This window comes from Lutra lutra, chromosome 6 (assembly GCF_902655055.1).
Source record: "Lutra lutra chromosome 6, mLutLut1.2, whole genome shotgun sequence".
Taxonomy (NCBI): Eukaryota; Metazoa; Chordata; class Mammalia; order Carnivora; family Mustelidae; genus Lutra; species Lutra lutra.
The window spans coordinates 148,833,991-148,861,387 of NC_062283.1; the positions used below are offsets into that span (position 1 = coordinate 148,833,991).

The 27,397-nt window shown below is 44.8% G+C and overlaps 1 protein-coding gene across 5 annotated transcripts in view; it reads left to right on the forward strand.

Annotated features, from left to right (window-relative positions):
* PACRG (parkin coregulated) overlaps positions 1-27,397 on the forward strand; it is a 568,744-nt gene that overhangs the window by 417,134 nt on the left and 124,213 nt on the right. Inside the window, exon 5 of one of the 5 annotated variants that reach the window (XM_047733480.1) lies at positions 24,261-24,286. The exons of the other annotated variants lie outside the window; for them this stretch is intronic. Coding sequence (XP_047589436.1) covers positions 24,261-24,271 — 11 coding nt within the window. The 3' untranslated portion in view covers positions 24,272-24,286. Of the gene's footprint in view, positions 1-24,260; positions 24,287-27,397 lie in introns of those variants that run through there. 5 annotated transcript variants of the gene reach the window in all.

Here is a 27,397-nt window from a genome sequence, read left to right on the forward strand (position 1 = left end):
AAACCAGTGATGATCAGGATACGCGGCACGGAGCAAACTTATGATAAAATTAACTACAGTGCATGGCTTCCCGTTTGATGTTCAGGAATCTGGTTTAGAGAGGAAAGGAAGTACCGCCGTTCTTCATCCTGGAGCGGAAGAGTGACGGTGGCTGCAGATGGCCGCCTTTGTGAAGGAGAGACAAGTTCCCACACATGTCCATGAAATGTCTTTACATTAAGGGTCACGTGCCTGCAGTTTTCTCCAAATGCCTCTAGAGGGTAATCTTCCATTTTTGGTAACGACCTTTCTAGTTGGTACCTGACCAGCCTTAAATATCTCTCAAGGAGAAGCTTTACTCTCTTGTGACATCACTCACTGCCGCAGGGTTAACTAATCCTTTATTCTCATTATGCTTCTTGTGCCTGATAGCTGAGAAGAGTCTTGCACCAGATAAACATACCTCTTCAAAGGCATAATCTCCTCCCTGCAGGTACTTTTGATCCCCACCTTGCACTGAATGGCCAGTCTCCGTTTACTGTCTGTCACAAACATCCCACCCAGTGGCGGTCACTTCTACCTTTTTAAAGCAAGAGCTAAGTCTCTTCTCCGGCTCCTCTGTAGGGGTAGTGCAATTCCCATTCCTTCTACTACCTAGATCTTTGGTTCTTCCTCTTATTCTCCTATTCACTTTCATCTGTAGCCTACACTTACCTGGAAATCTCCATATTATCTTATAACACCCCTCCTAAATTGAAGTTTATCAAATGAACTACAGAAGTGAAAGGACTTCACCTGTGATGATAAAAAAATTCTCAGAAACAGTTAGGTTTGCTTTTCTGCAAAACATGAGCATAAAGACTTTTGCATCAACTGTTAGTAATGTAGCTCATTTAATTTGGTTTTGGTATTTCAAAAGACAAAAAAAAAAATGCATGTCCAACCATAATTTTAAAAGTAAAACAGAACACATTGGTGACTACCTTAAGATCATTCAGTGACAAGTAGTATTTTGAAGAAATGACCACTCTGATGTGATGTTGACTGGGAAGAAGGAACTCCCGAGGGAGGAGAAGCCCAGTGCGGATAGCTAGGAATAGCGTTGGCTGCGTGCTTCCTGAGTCCCAGGCTGTGTGTTAAACAATTAATCTGCTTTATCTCATTTTATCTTCACCACCCAGTGAGGCAAGTCTTGGTGTTCCTACTTTACAGATGAGGGAACTGAGGCCCAGGAAGTCGTACCATTTGCCATGACTGTGTAGTATTGGAAGTATCAGCCTATCTGCTCTAAAGCGCAGAATCCTATCCATTCCCAATGATGTATCAATAACAGCACGACAACTACAGTTCTTCTCAGTGACAAAAGGATTCACTAGCAATCCAGAAGTAAAATAACCTTTCCCCCCAATTTCTCACAATTTCTAAGTCTGTACTGGTCGGCTGGAACAGCGAGGCAGTGATACAGTAATGGAAGTATGTGAAAGGGTGAAAAGAGGAGACAGGAAAACTTCTGGGTTGAAAAAGAAATTTCCTTCCTTGGTGTAATGTGAGCCTATGGGTTATGAGCTCCTTGTAGAAAATTGACCTCAGCTGGCTCAGATTGGTAGCAGAGCCCTGAGGACACCTCTCCTGAGAGTCTGGAAGAGCCAGCTCTCCCCGGGGGAGCACGTGGGTGGGGAGGGGCCATTTTGCGCCACAGACTCTACCATGCAATTATTTTTATGCCAAAATCATAAGAAGACCTTGGACTTGGCACACAAAGTTAATGGACCTTTGCCGGACGTAGGACTTTGTCCTTGGTCTTCTCCTCAGCAAGAGCCCCAATAAATATGCAAATTACAAAAGCATCTTCCCAAAATAGAAATATCTTTCATTATAATCCCAGGAAGCTCTCAGCTTCTACATTTTATTAAAGCCACAGGTATTATCTTAGAACGAGGTCTTGAGCTTTCTTGGTATATACTTAAAACTTGCAAATAGCTTTTTAGTGTCTTCAATCTGCAGCCAACATTGGCAGTTTGCAGGTACCCTACCTTGGTCAACTCAGAAGTTTTTACTCCCTCAACCTAAATAGGCCAGCCTTAACTTCACATGCAATTCTCTAAATGGAAGTTACCAAAAATACAACACAGATAACTGAATTTTTTTTCTACTTCAGTTATTTTAATTGCCTGAAACTATATTTTGCTTAGGCATAAGGGTAAATAGCAATTTGCCCCAGAGAGAGCCTTTTCGACCCAAGTCATCGAATGGTTTTTATTAGTGCACACACACACACACACACACACACACACACACATGCATACACACACACAATCTGAGACTATATAGACATTTCAGCAGGACTTTTCCTGGGAAAAAGAATGCAGCATGCATTGATTAACACCATTTCTTGCTTCCTTCTCTTTTACTGGAGCCTAAAGTCCAGGTGAGAGAGCTTTACTGAGGAGTGGGGAGACCTGGGTTCAGGGCATGCTTCTGGCACTCAAGACCTGTGATCTCCAGCACAGGCTGGACTTCTTGCCTAGCACAGACATCAGTATACGAATTCGATTTTAAAATATTCACAAAATTTGGGGCGCCTGGGTGGCTCAGTGGGTTAGGCCGCTGCCTTCGGCTCAGGTCATGATCCCAGGTCCTGGGTTCAAGCCCCACATTGGGCTCTCTGCTCAGCAGGGAGCCTGCTTCCTCCTCTCTCTCTGCCTGCCTCTCTGCTTACTTGTGATTTCTCTCTGTCAAATAAATAAAAAAAAAAACTTAAAATATTCACAAAATTAACCTAATCATTTTAACAGCAGGGATTAAACCTAAGAAAATTAAAGACAGGAAGAAACACAAATACCTAGATGTTTTAAATGTGTTTTTAATAGTTTTGGAGAAACAGAAATTAGTTAAATATCCGATATAAAAGTGGTCAAATAAATTATGTTTTATTCCTGTAATGGAATATTATGTTGCCGTTTAAATGAATGAGAGCATTTTAAGGACATGATAAAATTATCAAAATATAAAATCAAGTTAAAAATCAAGGTATAGAACATATCGATAGACTCTTACTAGTGCGCTAATGCGTGTGATCTAAATACACACATGCACATGGGTTAAGAAGGAGAAGCACGTAATGGCAGTGATGGCTATTTCTTGGTAGGGTGAGGGTAGATGACTGTTCTCTTCATCTTTGCTGTTTACCACCTCTTTCGCAACGAACAGTATAATCATTAAAAAAAAATAGTTACCTTAAAAATTAAAATTTTGGATTAAGCTAGATTCTCTTAAATTTCTTTACAGTCCTAAACATTTACTCCATAACACATAGGATTTGGAATTCCCCCCAAACCATCAACCCTCAGGACAGAAACATTTTGTGCCATGGCCCCTCTCATCTGGGGCTAGACTGCAGAAGAGCTGCGTGCTGGGGCCATAAAGATCCCATGACCCTTTGAGGAACCCCAACATGACTGATCTCCATCATGACATAGGTTTCCTCCTCTGGACTCTATTTTTAGGCTTTTGAATCCTGCAATAAGGTGGGAGCGTCCTAACTTATGTAACAATCATCACTTTGCTCTTCTCTCTCCCCACACATTTCAAATGATTTTTGCCTCCAGACCTCCAGAAGATGGGATAGTGATTCAAGCGGCTGCTTCCCTTTTTATACAAAATACTTTTAAGGTCCCTCTTTCTACACTGAAAAGCAGAAAAGTACCTTAGTGGGTGTCTGGAGGTTCCCAAAGCAGCAGTTCCCGCCCACACTTGACCAGCACTTCGTGAGTTCCTGGTTTAAAATTGTAGAGTGGTGGTGTCTAGTTCTTCCCCGATCTTCAGGCATTACTCTGGGCTCCCGACGGTAAAGAAATTTAAATTCAGAAAGGCTGGCATGGGTTCCCGTGAGCAGCTGCTAACTGAACATTTATGACGAGGCAAAAAAACCCAAAGTTACCAAGTAGTTCTCTCACTACCCTTTGTAAGAGAATGCATGACTCAGGAGCACACAGCCGTCCGCAGTTCTTTTCCCAAACAATGCTGTTGACCCGGAGGTGATCTCTTGTGTGAAATTTCCTTTCCTGCTTGCTTGGAGGGCGTGTTGCCATCCAGTCTGGACAGGGAACAGCGAAGTGAGTTTGACTCATACAATTTCCAGCTCTCAGTGCCTTGTCCTAGGATCACAGGCACTTCTATGGCATACCAACCAGTCTACCTCATTGCCTTCCTGTAGAGCCACACGGAAGCCACGGCTAACTCATGGAAAGGGTTCTATTTTAGGGACCATTCAGGAGAAGCATAGACTCCAAGTTCGTCAGTTGAAATGATTTCATGTATTCAACTTACACCTGTCATGACAGTGTGTCAGTTTCCTAATCAGTTCTCACTCCAAGTGGAAAATAGCTGAACGCTGTCTCCATGACAGTCACTCTGGCTAATGGTGCTGCTGTCACTTGGGGCACCTACCTTTACTTCAGTCACCTCCTTTAATCCTCACAGCGAACATAAGTCAGATGTCTTGTGTTTACCCTTTTATACATAGGCAAATGAAAACCCAGAGAGATGAAAATGTTTGTCCAAAGTATAGCTAATTCGTAGCAGAGCTAAAACTCAACCCAGATCTGCCCATCACATACTTGTATAATTGAAAGCTGCTCATTTCCCCCTTTCTTAATCTTCACTAGGTGAATTGTCCCAGTCTCTCATCCTGTTTCCTAATCCAGAACTCAATCCTCTGAATTCGTTGCTGATGTCTGTTTGTTGAGAAGAAGGGGCACTACAGTAGTATTTTTCTCTGGAACCTACTCTTTGAAGACCTGCCCTTTGGGTTTGATCTGACAGGCTGGGGAAAAGAGAGTTCATTTGAAAGCCAGGGTAACAATGTCCCCTGCCAGTTCCCTCAGGGGAGGCCATCTGGTTGGAAGGGGCTAAGGCGATTCTCTTGAAACTGTATTTGCAGAGCAAGCGCAGAATTCTTAATTAGATTCTATACTTCTCTGACTTGGTTTGGTGGGGAGAGACCTAAGAAGGCCACAGAAAGTGGTTCTGAGCGCCCCCACCCAGCTGCTTTTGGAGCTACCGCCCCTGAGGAATTGTGGGCAACAATTATTTTTGATGGAACATTAAAGTGGATTTCTCTGGAAGCCCAAGGGGTGCATGAAAGCACTAGCTGCTGCAAATACAGTTCCTGGGGTCCACAGTGGGGCCTGGGAGAGGTTGGGTGTCACACAGCACGTGAGCACAACATAATGGAGTACTACGCCAGCCGGGATCTGAGTGACATCCATCAGAAGAGAAGGAATAGCTCTGCTTCCTCAGGTAGCATTCCCATCGAGGGAGCTCAGCACTTGGCAATTATAAGCCAACATTTTGCTTCTGGGTCAGAAAGGATCAGAAGATAAATTGGCCTTTTCCATTTTGAATTTCCAGTCTCAGAGAGTAGAATCCTTCCTGATTTAACGTTTCAGTTCTAAGCAAAGCCCAGGTAAAAAGTCTCTTCTGTGATTCCTGGGTGTTTACATAATTTAGGGATTTTGACTTCCAAGTCCAAATAAGCTTACTCAGAGAAATAGCGAAATGCAAGTACCTGAGTTGAGTGATTACGGAATGTGAAACGCTCCATCTTGTTTTCCCTCCCCGTGGGCTTCTTCGGTTTGTCTGTCCGCACACAGGCGCGCACCTCATCTTCACTCCTCCGGTGGCCAGGACTGTAATCGGCCACAGAGGACGGGCGGGAAAAGCACACACAAGCCCCTGGTCCTCTAGCAGTTCCAGGTACATCGAGGAAAGTTGTGCACTATCCAGGCTAAGTGACAAGAGGTAAAACTGTCCTATTCCTTAAGAGACACTTTTCCCCATGAATAGAGAACAAAGGAAGATTCTCTGTGTTCACCTGAGCAGGTAATACACCGGCCTGTCCAGGTCCTTGACTCCCTTTCTCTTGATTATCATTTGTTTATTCATTTAGCAAATGTTTCCTGAACACCTGTCCAGGAAGAGGCTCTGTTAAGTGCTGGAAATGGGAAGAAAGAGGAGGAAGGAAGGAAGGAAGGAAGGAAGGAAAGGGAAGGAAGAAAGAAGGGAGGAAAACAGGAAGAGGGGCAGAAATCCAGGCCAAATTCCCGTCTTTAAGGAGATGGCAGTCACGTTCAGGAGATAAGCTGTACAAGGGCCATAGACAGATGCCAATGAAATGACATCGGAGCCTGGTTTTAGAGATGAGGAACGTTTTCATAAAACATTTCACTCAGGGGGCGCCTGGGTGGCTCAGTGGGTTAAGCCGCTGCCTTCGGCTCAGGTCATGATCTCAGGGTTCTGGGATCGAGCCCCGCATGGGGCTCTCTGCTCAGCAGGGAACCTGCTTCCCTCTCTCTCTGCCTGCCTCTCTGCCTACTTGTGATCTCTCTCTGTCAAATAAATAAATTCTTAAAAAAAAAAAAAAATTCACTCAGACTTGAAAAGCCAGGCGGGTGGGAAAAGCACAACCTAGGCTGTGGAATAGCACGAGTCAAGGCTTTGAACAGAAGCAATGGGTTTGCAGCGGCCCGTGGCCCAGGAGCGACCAGAGAGAGGAGGGGCGGAGGCGTAGCAGAGCGGGTCTGAGATCACACCCAGAATCCTGGCTGATGCCGCAGGCAAAAGTTGCCATTGACTCATAATCACCTCTGTGCTTGGGGCCAGAGACAGTGGCCGCTGTGCTGGGGCGCTGGGGCTGGAGTCAGGTGGACAGGCCTGAAGGCGACCCCGCTGCCAGGACCAAGAGCAGGAGGCGAAACCCAGGAGGCCCACGGACACTGCAGGAGATGATCGGCAGAGCCCGCGGCACTTGCTGGGCGCCCCCCCAGGCGTCACCGTCATATCCGAGCGTCGGGTCATTGCACGGATGGTCAGGGCGCAGGGGGGGAAGGAGAGAGACTTGGGAGCATCCGTGCGAAGCCAGCCAGGGACAGTGGTAAGCTGGATAAATTACCAACCCGAATCCCGTGGTGAGGACAGTTCTGTCCAAGAGCACCTGTCGGGAGAGGGAGAGGCGGGGAGATGAGCCGGAGGGTGACCTCGAAGGCCAGAGCACGGAGAGCAGACAGGCCCCAGTCAGAGAAGCCTGCAGCAGAGCGTTTCCTAAACCAGGATCCGGACACTATGAGGAATCCACAGAGAGGGAAGGACAGGAAGACCCAGCCTGGGGAAGGGCTCCGGCTGCGGCATCTTGGAGAACGTGTGGCCTCGGAGAGAGAAGTCACGGCAGAGCAGAGGGGTCGGAGGCCAGTGCACAGACGGCTGAGGGACTTCTGAGCAACTGGACAGTGGGAGTAGAGGAGCACTGAGAAAGAATGAGAAAAGGGATTTGGGGGGGGAGGGAGAGGTGCGACTATGTTCTCCCAATCAGAAGAGTCTGGGGAACACTCGAGCTGGCTCAGGTTCCTCTCAGGCGCTTGCACGCCTTGTGCACCTCTCCACAGCTCTTGCCCACGCACCGTGGCTGGGCCGGGGCTCGTCTCCCCCGCTGGAGCCCTCGTTCAACGGAGGCTCCCGGCTGCTCCATCTTGTTCTCCACCTGGCGCTTCCAAGATGGCCGACTGCAGGTGCAAGACAGAGCAGGGAGCATGCATGTGAGAATGTTCCGGAAGACAGAAAAAGTAGATGGAGAGCAGAAGGGGCCTGGCCAGGAGGAACAAGAGTGAAAAGGAAGACAGAATGGGAGCAGCATCCTGTGCAACGTCCAGCCTGTCTCTCATGTTAAGCACACACTGAGGCAGCGGCTGCCTGATGCTACAAACATCAATTCTTCCTTATTCCTTAATAACCAAACTGCTACTTTGTTCAGACCACTGCTCTAAGTAGCAAGACAGGATTCATAACTACTCCTAAAGTTGGTCGTGTTGACTAACTTATGGCCACTGGCAGAGGGGAAGTGTGTGGCCTTCAGCTGGGGAGGGCAGATCTCTTGTCCTTCCCAAGCCCAGAATTCAGTTGGGAAGGGTGAAGCTCCAGCAGCCATTTTTGTCTATGAAGCAATCTTGAGATAGAAAATACATGCAAGCACTTAAATACAAAAGTAGAAGTCCAGTCCTCCTGTTGCTTTGTGGAACTCTCAGACTCCTTCCCAGCCATGTTGTTTCCTTCGCGACTTTGACTGACGCGAGAAAGAGTAAGTGTCTGTCTCGGCTGAGCCAATATTATGTAGGGTTTTCGGTCACATGCAAGCAAACTTAATCTTTACTGGTAGGCAAATTAATAAAAGTTTGTGCACTGATAGGATGGGCTGCATCTCCAGGCTCCCTGGGTCAGTCCCATAATGACCAAATGCCCAGCTTTTTCATCTTCCCCACATCCACTCCACAGACACAAAAGAGAAAAGGAGGATTCAGACACGACAGTTTCAGCTTTCTGTGTCATGGATGATTTTGTGGAACTCATTGCTTCGGGTTGCCACTCAGACATAAAACATTCATGTATTACAAGCAAATTTTCATAAAATTACATCTGACAATTCCTACTTGGGTTGATAGAGCTTTTTCTTTAAAAAGGCTGAATTCCTTCTGTTCTTATAGAATTAAAGTTTTTACTTTTCATTTGTTACGAATTGAATTTTCAGTTTGCTGAAAAAAGTCATGGAGACTTACCACTTGGGACTCAATAAAATACCTTAAGGTTTTTTCTTTTTTTTTTAATTTCTTTTCAAGTTTTAAACTGTAGGTTTTTTTTTTTAGAAATGGAAAGATGTTTTATGGTAAAAGCTTTACAGCTTGGATTGCATCGATAACTTGTTATTCTTTGTTTATGTGCTTTATCTGGAAGGTGAGGGGAATCCACAGGACCCCTGCTAGGGAACAAAAGGAGAGACAAAAGGAGCGACTGAAAGGAAAGAGGCTCGCAGGGTGGCAATTCCGTCTTTACCCTCTTTAACACTGACCCCTTGCTAAGCCATTCTGAAGGAATGGTGACCTGGGTGCACCCGCAAGTGACCTGGGAGCCACCTTGGTCATCGAGTGTTCCTTTTAGGAGAATCTTACAGGGTTGGCTGTCCTTGCATGCCCTGTGCTTGTGGCCAGCTCCCTGGAGGCACAGGACAATCTCCGAAAGTTCTTTATAACTATCTTAGCAATATCCAAAGTGTAAGCCATGAAACGCCGTCTAGTTCTAGCCTATCTATGTACAGATGAAATTCTGAAGCCTGGACAAGTGAGCTACTTGCCCGAGGCTACACAGACAGGGGCCATGACCTGGCATGGGTCACAGCCCTCGTGAAATGCTCATGAACATTGAGCACATGCTTGCTGAGCTGAGCTACTGGCTCAAGTCATGCCGTGGCTCTACCGGCTTCAGGAGGTCTGTCTGCAGGTGACATTGATTCTGACACCACTTGTATCACAGGGGTGTTGGCTCCGATCGTTGGACTCCTTCCCAAGCCATACATAATTCTTGTCTTCATTCTGTTTGCCCTTAATCTTCACCTGTTCTCCCATCCAGCCCGCATCTCTGATTAAGGGGTTGATCCCTTTTTTGCTCAAGATTAAGTTTTGCTGCCCATTTCCTGGGCATATTCACTTCCCCGATGGAAAGTTATAAGTGAGTCACTCGCCCGATTGGTACTTTCTTTTTTTTTTTTTATTTTATTTATTTATTTATTTATTTTTTATTTATCTGACAGAGAGAGATCACAAGTGGGCAGACAGGCAAGCAGAGAGAGAGAGAGAGAGAGGAGGAAGCAGGCTCCCTGCAGAGCAGAGAGCCCGATGCGGGACTCGATCCCAGGACCCTGAGATCATGACCTGAGCTGAAGGCAGAGGCTTAACCACTGAGCCACCCAGGTGCCCCCCGATTGGTACTTTCTGAAAACGAGCAGCTCGTGGTACTTTCTGAAAAATGAGAAGCTCATAAAGATAAACGCTTCTTTCCATTGGGGGAACATGATGCTTGGGGTTTATCAACAAGAATATTCATGAAAATATCATGAATCCCTTACAAGATTTTGTAACTCGTAGTACCGGCAATAACATTATTTACTATTATACTCCCATACGGGGTAATGAATTCATGCCAGTTGTTATGTGGATATAATAGATAGATCATGAGAATTCTGCTACATAGTTGCACTGAGTTTATGGGAAGGTTTCTGCACGGTCACATGAAGTGGTTTAGTCCCTTACTCTCTTGTAAGGAACTTATTTGGTTGTCCAAGCATACGCAGAGGCCAAAGGGCTGCTTCCTAGGTTGGTGTCATGCAGAAAAACAGATTTTACTTTTCTTTTCTCAAAGATTATCCATAAATTATTGACAATAAGCGCTGCTGCTCGTGGACTGACCACTTCATGGTCACACACCAGAGGCTGTGTGTGCCTTGCCTGACGGTATCTGAATTCTCATCTTGTATATTTGTTTTCCTCTCTTAAGTTTTATTTTAATTCCAGTTAGTTAACACACAACGTCATACTCGTTCTGCGTGTATAATACAGTGATCTGGAAATTCTGTCCGTCACCCGTTGCTCACCAGGACAGGTGCACTTCTTAATCCTCACTTAATTCCCATTTTACAGACTTGAAAGTTAGGGCTCAGGCACTTACAACAGTTACACAAAGGGCACTGAGATCGCAAATGACAGAGCCTGGTTGTGGCCCAGATATGCCAGCTCAAAGTCTGTGTCTCTACTTAGCTTTGCAGCCTTCCCCAAAAGTCAAAGCAGCACGAAACCATTTAGTCATCTGGGCCAGTGCCTGTGCAGGAGAGATCGGGGCTCAGGGATACTGAGCTCATGGATGCTGGGCTGGGGCTCAGGGACGCTGAGCTCATGGGTGCTGGGCTGAGAGATCCCGCCCGCATTACTGGGAGATGCCGGTGCAGGGATTTGAAACCGAGTCAGACTGACCACATCCAGCCCTGTGGGGACCACCACACTGCGGGCTGTTTGGTAAACTCGGGGTGAGATAGAGTATGCAGTACAACCTCGGTAACCAGTAAGCATTAGCAAACCTTTACCTCCCCACACAGCATCTCCACGGCCACCTCGGTGATCCGGACGGCCACTTGGGGACAGCAGAGGTTCAGGGGCAATGAAAAGCTGAGCAGGGGCCAGAGATGAAAGAACCAATTCTCCATTATTCTGTGGGTGCCTAGAGACGAACACTGTGAACTTGTTCCCAGCCTCTGCGTCTCATGCCAGCTGTCCTCCCCCTGCCCGTCCTCAGCCGCCACCAAGGACCCAGCTCTGTGAGTGTATCCACATGTGTGGGGACAGTCGATTTGCCCGGGGTGGCAAAAAAATGGACACACACCTGCAGCCCACCCTTGCTATCACAGACATAGGGTCACTGCTTTGCCAACCGGACGGCAGTGTTTCCAGAGTCGGGAACTTGCAGTGTCCATTTGTTTTCTCCCCACTAACCGCTCAGTTCCTATAAACGCGTTGTGAACTCACGAAGAAAACTACCGCACACACCACTGTCACCTGAGTTCTACCTCCCTGGTGAGGCCCAGGGAGGCGCTGCCGTGTATCGTGTTGCTGATCAGGGAGATAGCCCTGAATGGGGACCCAGGGTGCCCCGGCCTGCCGCTCAGAGCAACCTTGTTCTTGACACTCCTCCCTTTTGGACGGGGTCTTAGACAAAGCCCCTAATCACTTCCGATCCTTAACAGCTTTCCTACCCTTAGGTAAGGTTCGTTTCAACTCAAATAAGTTACCTAGGAACGTTCTAAGGGCTTAACCTACTTAATTCCCCTCATAGTTTCAGTTGAAAGTGATGGACTTTTCTAGGCCCATTGTATTCCCCTGCTCACTGGTGAAGTAGCTTTAGGGCCCACTTAGGCTTCTCTAGAGAGCCCACTGCTTCCCACCCACGAGGGAAATCGTGGCTTTCACCTATTTCTGAATATTCACGTTCAGAAATTCAGCTGATGGATGAAAGTGACTAAAGAAATCCCAATAGTTTAGGCTTTGCTTAAATTAGTAGCTGGTTTTACTTTATTCTGCTTCTCAGTTAAAGCACAATGCAAGGATGGTCTCTGGAATGTTCTCATCTACAAAATCAATCCAAGTAAGACTGCTGATGACACTTACTGTCTTCGACCACAATGACAATCCCCGCTAGTTCCTCTGCTGCTGAAACAATGTCTAGAGTCATGATATATTCAAAAAGAGACTCTTGCTGTTTAATGTGGTGCCTGATCTCAATGTGGGTCGCTTTTGCATCCAGCAGGCTTTATTGGAAAGAAGAATCTCCAAGTATTTAATTAACAAAATTAAGAAAATGCACATTTAAGCCCTGGCATGGATGTGAATGAAAACTCCCTACGTAAATGTGGACTTCCACCTGCATTATCTCATTTCGTCTTCCCAAGTAAAATGGTGATGTGAGCGTTCTCCTACTTTATTGATAGGGAAACCGAAACTTGTAGGTCTTCATTGATCTGTTGGAGGCCACACACATGGTAATTTGCCGAGCGCACTCTCGTTGGATGGTTTGACTCAAGTCCTAACAGGGACTCCACTTTGCTAAGGGTGAGGAGAGTGGTCGATAAGCTGGGTGCTGTGAGTCTGGAGGAGGGAGAGGTTCTGGCGGCCTTTCTTAGGTAAGGAAGCTTGTGGAGGAAACACAGCTTGAGGAATGGCAGGATTTGAGTAGTCTGGAAGGTGTAGCCATGAAACCATGGGGCTGGTCAGTCCTGCGTGACCAAGAAACACTAGTTGAAGGAGGGAAGAACGAGTGAATGAGGATGGAGGCATCTGAGATCAGGAAAATGATCTAAGAGAGTGAGAAGGCAAAAATCTCCCTGGTATGCTGAGGGGACACTGAGAGGACAGTGGCTCTGGGAGGGGTTCCGTCTTGAGCAGAGGACAGGAGTGGGGAGGTGCTCTGTGGGTGTGCAGGGAACTGGCACCAGGCCAGTAAGGGCAGAACCGCACTGCTTTGGCCTGAAGAACTTTATCCTGAAAACAATCGGAAGCCAAAGGCCACCTGTAGGGACGTGATGTGACAAAGCCCAGTGTTTTAGGAAGATGAGCAGGGACTGAAACACAAAGCATACAGAGATGTCTGATGGTCCTGATTTTAAGAGCCTCACCTGTGCCCCTCCAGCACCTCCTGTCAGCTTTTCCATCAATGGGAAGCCGGAGACTTAAAGGTCACCCTGGCTGGGGGTGGGTGTGTTGGGGTGTGGAGCAGTGAGGTTTAAAGAAAACAAAGTAAAAGAAACACCTTTTAGGGTTTCTGTTCTTGACTTGTACCCAAAGAGATCTGTTATACGGTCACTCTTTTCATTAGGACTTTTAAGCTAATCAGTAGGCTTTATAAAGAATTACAAAGCTTTCACTGCAGAAATAATTAAATGAAGTAATTTCTTATGTCTAAAGTGATCAAATATGCTTCTGAAATTAGGAAAATGCAAGCTTATCATAAAAATATAGCTGTAATGAAACTATGGCTTTATTGATTTTATTATAAAATATTTCCTTTTTGTCTTCTTAATTCGCAATGAAGTGCTGATTTGCTTTGAAATAAAATATGGAAAAATCCTTGTACTGTAGGAAGCTTGTCACTCTAATGGGTGTCTCGCTCACTAGAACAGTATTTTGGCTGTGTTGGAGCACATTGAAAGGAATTAGATTTAGCTTTGCCAAAATTTCACTGTGAAAGAGTTTGCTATAACAGTGTTTTATTATATTCTTACTGAACTTCAGCCAGTTGAAAATAGAATCTCCTCACCATCCTTTTAAATTAGCCTTAAACTGCAGACAAAAGACAAAAATCAATGTGCAAATTTAGCTCTTTGCACGCAGATTCTTAAGAAATTTACCCTGGTGCTAATATGCAGTACTCATAGATAATGGAACGTAGAGTAATTGGAAATTTTAAAGTAACATCTCTTATTCAATTTAGGTCCATTTAAGTGTCTAGTAAGTCCTGTACATAAATTGTTTCGCTAATGCTACAGGTTATACCGAGTCTCCGCGTATGCCTCAGTGCTAACTCAATAGAACTATCCCCGATGCGTTGACAAATTATGGTGAAATTCAGAGCTTCCAGTTATAATAAAAACTGTTCGAAAAGAGTAGTGCCTAAATAATGCTACAATCGTTTAATATTATATTTCATTATAATTGCAAAGAGCTTGGGGTACCTAAACAGGAAGAAGGGTGCGTGTGTGTGCGTGTGCAGCACACACGCGTACGCGTGGCTCATTCCCATTGGCCACCCCAGGTCTGGCGTTTCCAATTGCTTTAAGTGGTGCAAATGGAGGGAGTTCTGAAACCACTCTTACAGGGAAAAAACAAAAACAAAAACCTTTGTTTGAATTCCTTAAAAGAGCCATCAGACCTGGACTAGTTAGTTCAGAGCCTCACCTATCCCGCTCTCCTCCAGCACCGGACCAGAGAGATCCGCAAGGTCAGGGAACACAGCCTCGCCGGACTTAGGGCGCTGCTGGAAAGAAACGTATGTGAAGGCACCCGCCGTGCGAGGAGGGAGAGAAAGCTGACCGTCCCTGGAAAAGACAGTGCCACGGGCTTCGCAAACAAGTGCACCAGTGTATGGGAAAGATAAGAAGGGAACGATTTGGCTCCATTGGAGTCTTGGTGGGCACATGGAAACGGGACAAACAGTGCAAATTAGGCCAGATCACTCAAGATTTGTTTCCCGGCCTGGTACCTGAAAGGCTGGGAGAGCTGAAACCAAAAAACAAAAAAGGAGTTAACCTAGCATGTGTGGTCCAAAGGCAGCCGAACACTGCTATCAACACCCAGGGATGGTGGGAGAGGCCCTCCGTCCCCATTGGCAGCCCTGTGGGGAGTGGAGAGAGGAAGAGAAAGGAGCGATCGGGTTTACTTGGGGTTGTCACCCTCGATTTTTTACTGAAAACAGTACATGGGAACAACCGGCCAGAATAAGCCTGGATTGTACTAGAAAATGAAACTAACACAGAAAGATCCGAGGGACCTTGTTATAAAACAACCCACCCAACTCCTGTAACTTAGGGACATCTTAAGAGGATATGTGAGGCTCGAGTCTCACGTGCAGCCTGAGTAAAGCCCCCGGATAGTTCCCAGTTGTCCACAAAATCTAGATTTTTCAAATGAACTGAGCTTAATGATGTTAAATGCTGTTGCTTTAATAATCAGTACCTTCCACTGCAAAGATATTAACCAATTTTTAGGTGATTAAAAAAATTTCATAAGCAAGAGAACAAATGGGATACCCACGGCGTAAAACTGGTGGCCTGGTTACAGGTTCGTCATCTTTTCATCGCCCCTCGATAGGATCCTGAAGGGGATAACCAGACCCTCAGCCCAGCCCCACCTAACCGATCCCGTAAAATGCCAACCAACCACCTCAGCGTAGGCGCGGCCGTAACGGAAACGAGGCTTGCAGTCACAAAGCGGGAATACGAACTGAAACACTCTTTTTCTTTTTCTGGATCTCGATCAATTTCCTGATTCCGAGCCCCACACCGACCCACCAGGTCCAGTCAGGACACTTCCAGTCAATCCGGGGAGATAATTTTGCCACAGTGAGGTTTAAGCTACTGCCCTGGTTTGTTCCATCTTACTTCTTAGCTCATTCACCCCTATTCTAAGGCCTAGGAAGTGACCCTGCCTCCCCCGGGCAGGGGGAAAGGCCCCACTCCCCACCTTTCTCTGCTTCAGCCCAGCGTAGACAGTAGCAAGTCTTCCTCAAATGGTGACCGGGCCATTCTGCTCACACTCACTCCACGGTGGCTTGTAGGCCCTGGCACTACCCATGTCCGACAGTCCTCGAGAGCCTTCCTGATGGGCTAGCTAGCCCACAGATTTCGTGGTGTAGCCGCTTCTCCGGCAGGCTTTTGGATCTACTCTCTTCTTCTCAGAATGGAGCCCCAGGGGTTGATTCCAGAACCCTGGGCCAACATAGCCCCCCTGCCATCCATGTCCCCACAGCCCCCCACTGTCCAGGGACGTGGGCTAGGTGGGGACTAGAGCTGCAGTGAGAAAGCAATATCCCGTTTTCTCCCCTCTCTGATTTCCCTCCAAGTTCTCCTTCATGGAGCCAGTGCAGGTCTAGAGACCTGTTTTCTCTACTTGTGCCCCAAGCGGATCTTCTCTGCCTCATATCCTTGCTGAGATTTTGGGTCCTCGGTCCCACTGGTCCGGTCCCAGCACCCCTCACTTGGAATCTGTTGTGCCTTCCGGCCCAGTGGGAGCAGGTACACATCTCAGACGACTGCTCAGGACAAATCCCTTCTGCACCCCAGCCCCATCTCATGGACTCAAAAAAGACGTTCCCTTATTCCAACTTAGTTTGATGGAATTCACTTCAGTAACCACCACTCTGCCCCCCTCCCAAGCCCACCCCCAGAAGCACCATTCTGTCCAGCTCCTGACTGGCCCAGACAGCTAGCATCTAATCAGCCTCAGTCCTCTGCCCATGCGCAGTGCACCCAGAATGATGACTTTGTTGGTTACGGGTGGGCATCAGATCCCGACATTCTCCTCTTTGATCCTTTTCTCCTCACTTGCGTTCTCAGACTTGCCCCCCCCCCACCCATCCCAGTCTGGAGTGGCTGAGCCCCACACTCTCCCGGGCACTTCCATCCCCTTACTTCCAGGTCAGAGGATCCTGGGTCTATTTTGTAAAATCCTGCTCTCTCCTGAATACCAACTGATGTTTTCAACTGCCTTTTAGACCCCTAAGACCCACTATGGCCAAAAATAGAATTCATTGTCTGTTTCCTCCTGTTTGTCACATGCCCAATATTTATGAATAAATTGGTCATTTTGCCACCCCTGCCAGAACTCCAGAGCCATCATGGATGCCATCCTCTTGTCACCAGCCACATCCAGTCAATTCACTCAGTCTTCCTCGGGCTCTCCTTCCACGGCCTCTGCCTGAGTTCAGACTCTCACCGTCTCGCTTCATCTCGCTTCTGACTGGGCAAGTGGGTTCCCTGAGACTCCACGTTCCTGTCTTTGTTAGTACACATGCCCGCTACCACAGGAACTGCCTTTCTAAACACCAGATCATATACTGGTGCTCCTTGGGCAAAAACAAAACTCCCAGTTGTCATTTCGCGGCTAGTTTGGTGTTTCATGCATTTATACCAAATCTTTTCCTAAAGAGTTTTGTGATCTGTCTGCAAGCACAGACCTGGCTTGTTTCCTAATACAATATCCTAATGGGATAAGCCCCATATCAGCCATTCTTTGTGTAGGAAAGTTTCTCCCAAATTATTACCTTCTTGGACTTGTACACAGTAGGCACTTACCAAATGCTTGGTCAATGTTGAATTGACTTGGTCCTGCATCGGTTGTTTTGATGACAGCTGATGCTAAACCTGTACCCGATCGAAATGACTGGTTAATAACTCTGAATCCAGGAATCTGTATTTCAGCCCCGAAAGCTGCTGTAGAATATTGATGTACTCTCCTAGATGTGACCTTGATAAAATTCTGACCTGATGCCAGGGCGTCTGGGTGGCTTAGCTGGTTAAGCATCCGACTCTTGATTTCAGCTCAGGTCATGATCTGGGGATTCTGGGTTTGAGCCCCTTGTTGGGCTCTGCACTTAGCAGGGAGCACTAATACTCCAGTCTGAAAGACTATTCCTAGGAAACAGGGCCCATACCAAGTGATTGGGCTGGGAACCCAGAGGTCCTCTCTCTGGCTTGGAAATGCAAAATGTTTTTGAATCTGTGGTTCTAAAGGGCAGCCTCTCCCCATTTTCTACGGGTGGGCCTTCCCCTGCTTTGTCTAGTTTCATTTTTATGATACAGTCTGCACCAAAATTTTCTCAGTAGTTGCAAGCCCTTGTATGTTGTTCCTTCAAAACACAGTTGTTGTTGTCCATCTAGATATCATTTGGTAGTAGCGAAAGAATTTTTTTATATATAGCAAGGTCGAGGCATAGGACCTTTCCAAATGCTATTCACTTATAGATATTTACTAAGAACAATTAAGGAACGCATACTAGAACTTGAAAAACATCTTCTACATTTCTGTTTTCTTGGAAGCAATCAACATACTTTCCTTTGAAATAGTAGAGACCATTCCCTTTTGGCCTAACAAAATATGGGGTGGGGTAATTTTTTTTAAATGTCAAATATGGTGAAGTGGAATAATACTGTACAAAACATTCTGCCAAAAGCAACTAAATTGGAGATTTATAATTCGTGTATAACCCCCCCCCCTTTGTATGATCAAAGAAAGCATCATCTGTGCTACTAAGTTCTATGTCTAACATAATTTTGTTGAAGAGGAATCAGGCATGAAATGAACCCATAAGAGGTTTACTCACAAATACCTAACAGCCGTCATGATGACTTCTGGTTTTAGGAAACTCAATTCTGTGGGTGAACTGTTAGCCAGTTTGTTAACACAGTGATTTAAGAATCCCTTTATAGATCCATAGAAAAAGGATCTATATGCCCACTGCCTGGGCATTTATTACATACTGTACTCAAAAAGAACAGAAACAAACTAGATACTTTGTGCCCTGCACATTTATTATCTGCTACCTTTAAAGACTGAATGACCTTGACAATCACTTATTGTAGCAAGTGCTTCCATCAACACTCAGCTTACAGATGGCTCATCTCTCCCATGGTCCCTTTCACATGCAACAACATGCTCCATTTCACTTTCTTTCAGAAAGTTGGGCGTGGTAGCCCACCCTCGAGCTAACTCCATGTTGGTTTCTTGGGGAAGAGATACAAATGAGTTTTGTGAAAATGTATTTTGGGGTGCCTGAGTGGCTCAGTTGGTGAAGCATCTGCCTTCGACTCCAGTCATGACCCTGGGGTCTTGGGATCAAACCCCATATGGGGCTTCCTGCTCAGCAGGGAACATGCTTCTCCCTCTCCCTCTGCTGCTCCCTCCTGCTCATGCTCTCACTCTCTCTCTTCTGCAACATACATAAATAAAATCTTTTTAAAAATGTATTTAAATGCAGGCACCAAACCATCAGCATCAACAGTCAGCTGCTTCCAGTACCACTCGCCCAATGCCAGTGATGGACAAGGGCTGGCATTCATGGCCCCCAGTTTACGTAAATGCTGACACACTGGTCACACTTGACACGCTCGTTAATGCTTGCATGGTCAAACTCCCAGGTGGCCTGTCGCTTGTTTTTGTGAGTTATATCTGGTAATAGCACAAAAGCAGTAGAATCTATCGATAAAAGTAGAAGGAACAGAATCCAAAAAAAGAAAGACAACTGCAAGTAGGCAAGGTCAACCGTCCTCGGAAGAAGTAGGTTTAAAGTGCAGGTCTTAATAATGTAACTGTGTCCAGATTGCATTAAATTGGTTTTCCCTTCTCAATAATAGGCAAATGAGGAAAAATAGCTCATTGCTGACCACCCGGAAAGGTTTTAATCTATAAACCTTACCAGCAATAACTCATGAGTAGCCTATTAGGAGTCAGAAAACTTGCCTAAAAATAATATAAATAGAATTTCAAAGGAAAGGTGTAAGTATTCTTCAATGAAACTCAAAGTCCCCAAACATCCGCAAGTATGTTGGTTCCTCAAAAGCACAATCATTTAAAGATGGGGCCTGTCAGCAATGGTCTGCCTTGAGCCAAATGTTTGAATCTAAGTTTTCTAAAGCTAAAATACAGATTAAGGAACAATCTGGTTGATGCAACGACTTGCATTAGACTCCAGTGCTCCGACAGGCCTCCCAGGAGGGCACTTAGGCTCTTAAGCAAAGAGCCCAATGCACTGAAGTAATTCTGAAGGTTAAATATGTCTGAAAATTGTCTAAAGGCCCTGCATGGCTGCACAGGGGACCTGGAAGGCATGTGCTTTCTTATGAAATCTGAATTTCTTTCCTTAGAGAAGGTAAAAATGATCCATTTTCTACTTTTCTTCTAGTCAGACTTCAAAGGTCAAAAACATTAAGAACAAAAGTTAATGAGAACAAACTAACCCCTCACTACAGAACCTCAGCGAAATCCATGGCGAGGCCCAGCCTAGAACGGGGCAAAAGCTTAAGGTGCTTTCTCTTGTGTTAAATCCGTTCATCTGTCCCGTTAGCCTGCCCAAAAGACAAAGTCAAAACCAACTGACTCTTCTTTCCCTGATGATTCCCATCTTATTTTGTCTTTGGCTAATGAAGCCCACAAAGGCCAACACGAGTGTGTTCAGTCAACGCTCCAGTGCTGCTCTCCCTTGTGAAGATTTTCACCCAAACGACCGCTTAGCAATGTTTTCTGTGCTCCTGAAACAGCCCAAATCAGAAATCCCTTATTTCACACATATTAGAATATTGACATTAAAATATCACTTACATATTATTATTTCAATGGCTTGTAAAAAATGTTACTTGAACTCAAGTTAGAAAAGGCATGATTAGTTAACCCTTAGTTCAGAAGAATGACATAAACTATGAGCATCTTTTCCTCAACTCTTCCACCCAGATGGACACTCGTACTGCAAACGCTATAGTAAACAAATGCATCATTGTCTCTTCGAATGCTCCAGATCAAATTCCCTCCATCTGCACCAGATTTCTCTAAAAGACCCTTCCCAGCTTCACCTAGGTGTCATCTGACTTTCCGCCTTTCTCTGACCTCCACATCTCTCAGTTCTGCCTCATCACCCTCTGTGGGGTGTCCCCCCACCCCCATGCTCATCGCCTTGCCCAGGGCTAGTGTTCCGCTCAGATCCCTGCCTCCCAGTCCAGACTGCACTGATCCCCTCCACCCAGCCGTCTTCCATGCGGTCAGTGCCCCTCTCTAGCCTGAGCTGTCTCTTCTCTTGAGCAAAGGCCCCCACATAGGTCCTTCAGAAGGTTTCCCTTAGCTCTAGGATGGCATGTGCCTGTCCTTCAGCCGTGAGACCCTGGGGTTCTAGCTTCACTTGTATCCCTGCTCTTCTTAGCCAGGTACTTTGCCTTGTTTGTGGACCATCCTTCACACTTTGTTCCACTCTGTCCATCAGTAGAATGCCACCTTCTCCCCATTCCCACCCTCTAACTCTAAAACCCTCTGTGCTTCAAGACTGTTCTCAGGGAACCTCTTATTTGACAACATTTCCATCCATCTCTTTTCTCTACACTAACGCGACACCTCATCACTGTCTCTTATGAAATACACCCTTTGCCCTGCCTGCGTTACCCTCGTCTTGTACCCCAACGTAGACTGTAAGCTTCTTGAAGACTATGGCTCACGCCTCTCTCTCAGTCTCCCCTCCCAAACCAGCAGTGCCGTCCACGCAGTAAGCACTGAGGGAGTATTTGTTGAATTGATTTCAATTAATTCAGTTTTTAACTGAATCAAGCAAAGGATGTCACAAGCTTGCTTTTATAACTAAAGAGAGCACAGTTCTGCAGCTGTCGACACAGTCTCTGGGGGGTGGAGGGAACAACACGGGGAGAATCCTCGGGAGCCAGCTGACGGCTGGTCAAACCAGGTGCAAGTTGGGAAAAACTCTATAGTGAATGAAGGAAAATAAGACGCCCAGTGGAAAAGAATACCAACATTCTTGCAAATGAATCTTTAAGTATTATTTTTACAAAGAATACAAGGATTATTTCAGCTCCCTTGTGGACTCGTTTGTATGTTCTTCCTACAGATACTTTCGGAAAAAGACCTATTGTTTGTTTTCTCTGTGCTGACACAGTAGCCATTGTTTATAACTGTAATCATAGCACACATAGTTGAAAGTGTGGGATCGGGGACAAGCTGTATTTCCCCCTCCGGTTCTTTAGACAGTGAATACCGTGTTCTTCATGTCTTATCACGGCTCTTTTGTCAAACATTTAATGATTTTTTTCCCCAGACAAATTTGTAGTTTGTTATCAACCATAAAAATGTCTTTATTGCCTTGTTTTTAAGCATTTAAACCTTGGTATGTATGTCTCAAGATGAGCATGAATTAAGGTGTTTATTTCATCTTAAATACATTTTTTATTACGGTGTATAAAGCTAGATTTCTCCAACAAGGATGGCTTATGTAGAACTATATTTAGGCTTGATGAAAGTATATTTTATTTTAGTATGTGTTTGTTCCTTTTTTGGAAGGTGGTTTTGCCTGTTGGCTCCCAGGTCAGGTGTGTTGAGAGCATTTGTCAAACGTTAGACAGGCGCAGACATCTGTAACTTTGTGCAGCCTGTGACAGCCACTAGATTTCCTGCTGCAGCGACAATCTGACACACTTCACTCCTGGGATTTCTATTTTTCCAAATACCCAAGATTTCTTACTCTTCTGTAATTCATAAACCTGAGACCCAAGGCTTTGGGAAATAAAAAAAGAAAGAAAAAAGAAAAACTTTTATAACGGCATAAATAGTAACTCTTTGTTTCTCCTGGTTTAAAAAATTACAATATGTTCCTTGACATATTGAAGGCTTTAATTCAAATGAATATTTATGACAAATAAAATAAATTTCAAACACATTTGGCATGTAACTTCAGGGCAATTTTAAAGTATCCATTTTTTAAGTTGGTGGTGGAGTCCACAAAAAGTCTTAATGTGCCACTTTATATTTTTATGAATATCAAATTAGAGAACATATTTTGCTGCTCTAACCATTTCCATGAGACTTCACTTAGATTGAAGGGATGAAAAATGATTGTCAGTCTTTCAGATGCCTAGAGGAAAACCCTCTAGCTTTGTTTTCAATTTGTTTTCAAGGGTTGATTTAAACTTTTTAAAGACAATGTGTGAAGAGGCAAGGTCAGAGTGGGTACCCTCCACCATTATTCAACATGGATTGCTCTAACTTCTCTTACAAAGTAGGAAGCATTCCTAGTAAGGCAATTCTTCCCAGGGAGTATGAGAGACAATTTTTAAGACTCTAGATATTGTTCCAAAACGTGGGCCCTATATAGTCTTCCTTGAGAACAGGGTGCGTTAGCTTTCAACTAGGGAGGTATGTTTTCTTAAAGCTTTGTATTATTTCTTAAGTAGTTATTATTTTTCTCGAAGATAATTTTGTAAGTTTTCATAGGCAGCGTTAAAAACTGTACCATCAAGTCATGTTTTGAAAGTTACTCCTGCAAGTATTTCAAATAAAAATGAAAAAGTGTATTTTCAGTGTCATACATATTTTAGACATGTTGGAAGATGTATAGAATCAGAGACTTCTTCAAACCCATGTTGGATTAGAAGTCAATCTCTCTGTCTCTTTTTTAAAGATTTTATTCATTAATTTAACAAAGAGCGATCACAAGTAGGCAGAGAGGCAGGCAGAGAGAAAGGGGGAAGCAGGCTCCCCGCCGAGCAGAGAGCCCAATGTGGGGCTCGATCCCAGGACCCTGAGATCATGACCTCAGCTGAAGGCAGAGGCTTAACCCACTGAGCCACCCAGGTGCTCTGAAGTCAATCTCTTAATAGTGGTCATCCTGGTCGACAAGGAAGGCATCTGTGCTGGAGACTGAACCCAGCTCCCACCTTCCAGAGATCCCATAGCCAGTGTCCCTAGTGGCTGTGTTTACTTGGATGCCCCAGAACTTAGTTTTAATTATTTCTTTTAGTCTGTTTCTTTCTTTTATTCTCCAACCTTCTTTCCTTCAGAACTTTCTGTCTGTCTTCATGTTGGTCTTTCTTTCTCACAGTGGGGCCCTTGAGAACTCCCCAGCTGGTGGGTGCTCACAGCCACGTGCTGCCTGCCCATCACACACAAGACAGGCTTACCAGGGCCATTCTACCCCCGGTCCTTCACCCTGGATGGAGCATGGCTGGGGTTAGTCTGCATTTGGAGTCCCACTGGCACATCTATACTGAAGATGCTGCCATTTTTTTAGGTCATGGTTGCTTCAGTCATCCCAATAGCCTTACTGTAAAGGCACCGATCTCCAAGTATTTTGGAGTTACTAAAAATAATTATGAAAATTAGGATATGCAGACCTGCTTGGCCAATGGAATTAGGCCAACTGCCCCAAGTCAAGCATACTCTGCTTCTCCTCTCTCTTCCTACTTCTCTCTCTCTTCTCCCTCTGTATCAGCCCCTTCCTTGTCATCAATGCATGGTCTAGGCATCAGACATTTAGGGATATTCCAGGTGGTTCCTCCCCTAAACTTATGTCTTGCCTTCTCTCCTGAGCCTGGTCCTCTTCAACTTTCATCTTGATGTGGAGTTGTCCTCCAGAGAGAAGCCACTGCCACTGACCCTCAGCTCTCACTGTGTTCAAAGTAAGGCAGTTTTTCAAAGATAACAATTGAAGGAGGAGGCTCTTTGTCCATGCAAAGGAAGATAGTATTAGGGTTGTGTTGGTCCTCTCAACCACATATAGATGAATGACATTTGATTGTTTTTGTATTTCATTTTAATGTTCTACAAATTACAGCAGATAGTTGTTGATTTCCTTTATAATTCCTTAAATTTCAGTCTTATCTTGAAGCCATTAAATCCAAAGAGAATGCTGTTAAGGAAGCTGTGAACTGTACACCCCACCCTGACCACATTTCTTGAGACTGTCTCTTGAGTTCAGTCTTACTTACACAATAAATTTGACCGTGAAACCCATTAAGAGATGTATCCAATGAAGAAGAGCATTGAGCCATTCTCCTTTCTTTTTCATGCGTCCTGATAACACCATGCTTTCAATTCCATGAAACTTCCTTTTGCTGGCCACCAAGGATTCCCCACTCCACCCTATCCAACCCCCATTTCCTGGAAATACACTTTAGACACTTTTTACACTCAGGGAAAATAGACAGAAAGGGATTCCACTTGTACCAGCACCACCTGGAGCCTCGACGGCCAAGACAATTAAACGCCTGACCCTGCCTGGCCACTCTCCTCACCCCCATTTGAACCTTATTGTACTTCTTTCTTTTCTTGCCTTGCCTAGCAAGGGAACTCCTATGCCTAAAGATGCTATTTCTTCTCCACACGAACACATTATTCTCCTCCCGAGGTCAAGTTTCAGTCCCCACCACAATTCTACAATCACTCTCTTGGAGAGCCATGAGCTTCGTATTCTAGATCTGAACTATCTCTCCTCAGAGCCTCCTTTTTGACTGGCTGACAATGCAGACCTCCTTCTATCTTGGCCTGGCTTCTGAAACTTCCCCTCACAGCTCGGCAAGCATTCCTTTTATCCTTCTCTCCTTCATTCTCTTGCTCCCTGACGGGCATCAGCATCTCTTCTGGTCATGAATCTGTGAGATGGCCTCTGCAGCCTCTGTGCCAATCACTCATGTGTTTTGTTCTTGCTCAAACTCTGCTTCTGTGCCTCAGTTACATGCTCAGCATTTTCCCTGCCTCATCTCATGGCCACATCCAGAGCAACATGTCCACAATCAAACCCATCATGTTCCTCGTGGAGTCACTAAGGGAACTAAACGATGACGCTCACTCATCAGTTATAAGTACAGGGCAGTGCCTGCCCCCACAGACACATAGTCACCCATAACGTGAACGCTGTTACTATTACCACTTCCCAAGAGCCCCTGATAAATTGTTTGTCTCCCTTAATGACACTGCCCATCCTCTGCTCAACCAGCATCTACATCCTACAGCGATCCTTGACCCTTCCTCCCCTTTCCCCACGTCCCTTCTATTCCGAGCCTCCTCATGTGCCAGGGTTACTAGGAACCTTACTGTAGAAAGTACTTCATTGAACAAGTTGTTGAACTGCTTTCCACCTCTGCAGAAACAAAATAGAAATAATGAAATCTGACTTAGCAGGACTTGGGGTGGCATTAGGCACAATGGCGTCTATAAACAGTAGACCAATCATGCTTGGCACTTGGTCATGCATAAACACCACCTCTTATTGATAGTTCCTACAGTTCAAGAAGGAAGAAAAGCCAAGAAATAAGATATAAACAAATATTATCTCTATATAACAAAAAACCTGGGATGAGTAGGTGTTCAAAAGACAGTGAGACAAACAGGTAGGTAGATGACAGACAGGTGGCTAGAAACACTAGAATGATGTAATGACACAAAGCATAAATGGAAAAGATGGCAGGGGAAGAAAACTGAAATAGAAAATAATATGTTGAATTGATGGTTGTGTTACTGGGGATATTTTTATTTTTTTATTTAAAAACTTGAGCCTAACATTTTCAAGATAGTTTCCTTTTCCCCAGGAAAGAAATACATATCTTATTAGTGGTTGTTTAATTTTTTTCACTGTAAAAGTTTTCCTTTCAAATACAGTCATCACTCGCTTTCCGTTAGCATGAATCGGTTCTCATCTCTATGGACATTTTCAGTGCTTTCAGCTGTTTCCAGAGCACAAATCTATTTTGAAATCACCTCTAGCTGCAAAGGAAAAAAAAATACCATCTGCAAATGCTTTTGTCTAGAGGTATAGCATCAAAATAAAGTACCACGTACCCACTGTCCTTATGAAACTGGTGACGATTTTCTATTCTTATTTTAAATTTTCTCTCATTACCTTCCATTTTAAGGGATTTGACAAGGGAACGTTTCAGACCAAAGCTATCTTATCTTTCAGAGGAACATAGAATTAACCACATCCAAATGGAAATTAAAAAGAATAGTTCTCCAGTCCATGTCAAATGCACAAAGCAGAAAGTGTGAAGTTGTGATGTCATATAAAGCATTTTGAAACATAGAAGGCACTACACAAGGGTACTAGTCTTTTTAATATTACAGAAGAAATGGTTTCTAGATATACCTTTTTCTGTGTGACTCTCCCAATTCCTGATAATGTGCACCACTGTCTTCAGGGAAATTGGAATTAATGTAAACCTTTTATCCACTAATACTCCTTCATTATTGAAACAGCCATTTCAGTGCGGTCCTTCAGTGTAGCACATGTCTTCACCAAATGAGTGGAGTTATTTATCCATTAAGATGATTTTTAGAATTTTTAGTTTTAGGAAACTGAGACTCAGCGCAACTAAGGCTCCAGGTAGTGGTCACGTAGGTAGAAATGGCCCATGCAAGATTCAAACCCAGGAAGTGCAGCCCAAAGGCCTCACCCTGACCCGACAAATGGCTGCCTCCTGAGCACTTCTCGGAGAAGAGGAGTGACAGTGGATGGAGGGTAAACAACATGGCCCAGTTGAAATGTCATTGAGAAAGTGTGCGTGAGGGTAAGGTGTCTCCCTCGAAGTCCTCAAACCCTTCCAGAGCTCGAACCCTTCCAGAACCCTCCACAGAGGTAACAACTATGCTATGTAGTTCTTAAGCTTGGGGGGTGTGTGTGTACACACAACATACTTATACATAAACATACACACAAATGTACATATCCATACACACACATATATATATACAGTTAGAGATAAACATAGAGGCAGTATATGTTACTGTGTAAGTAATGTTTCATACATTTTAAACATTATTAAGTGGCATATCATATATATATTTTTGTGAATCTTGCATAAGGATACAAAACATTTGGCCATTGAAGAATAGAAAATGACAATGTGTAATTTTTTAAAATTTTAAAATGGTGTCAGAAATGTTATACTTGGAAGGGCAGAAAGGGAAGAAATTCGCTTTGATAACGACTGAGAACCAGAGGAACCTTCTACTGAGTC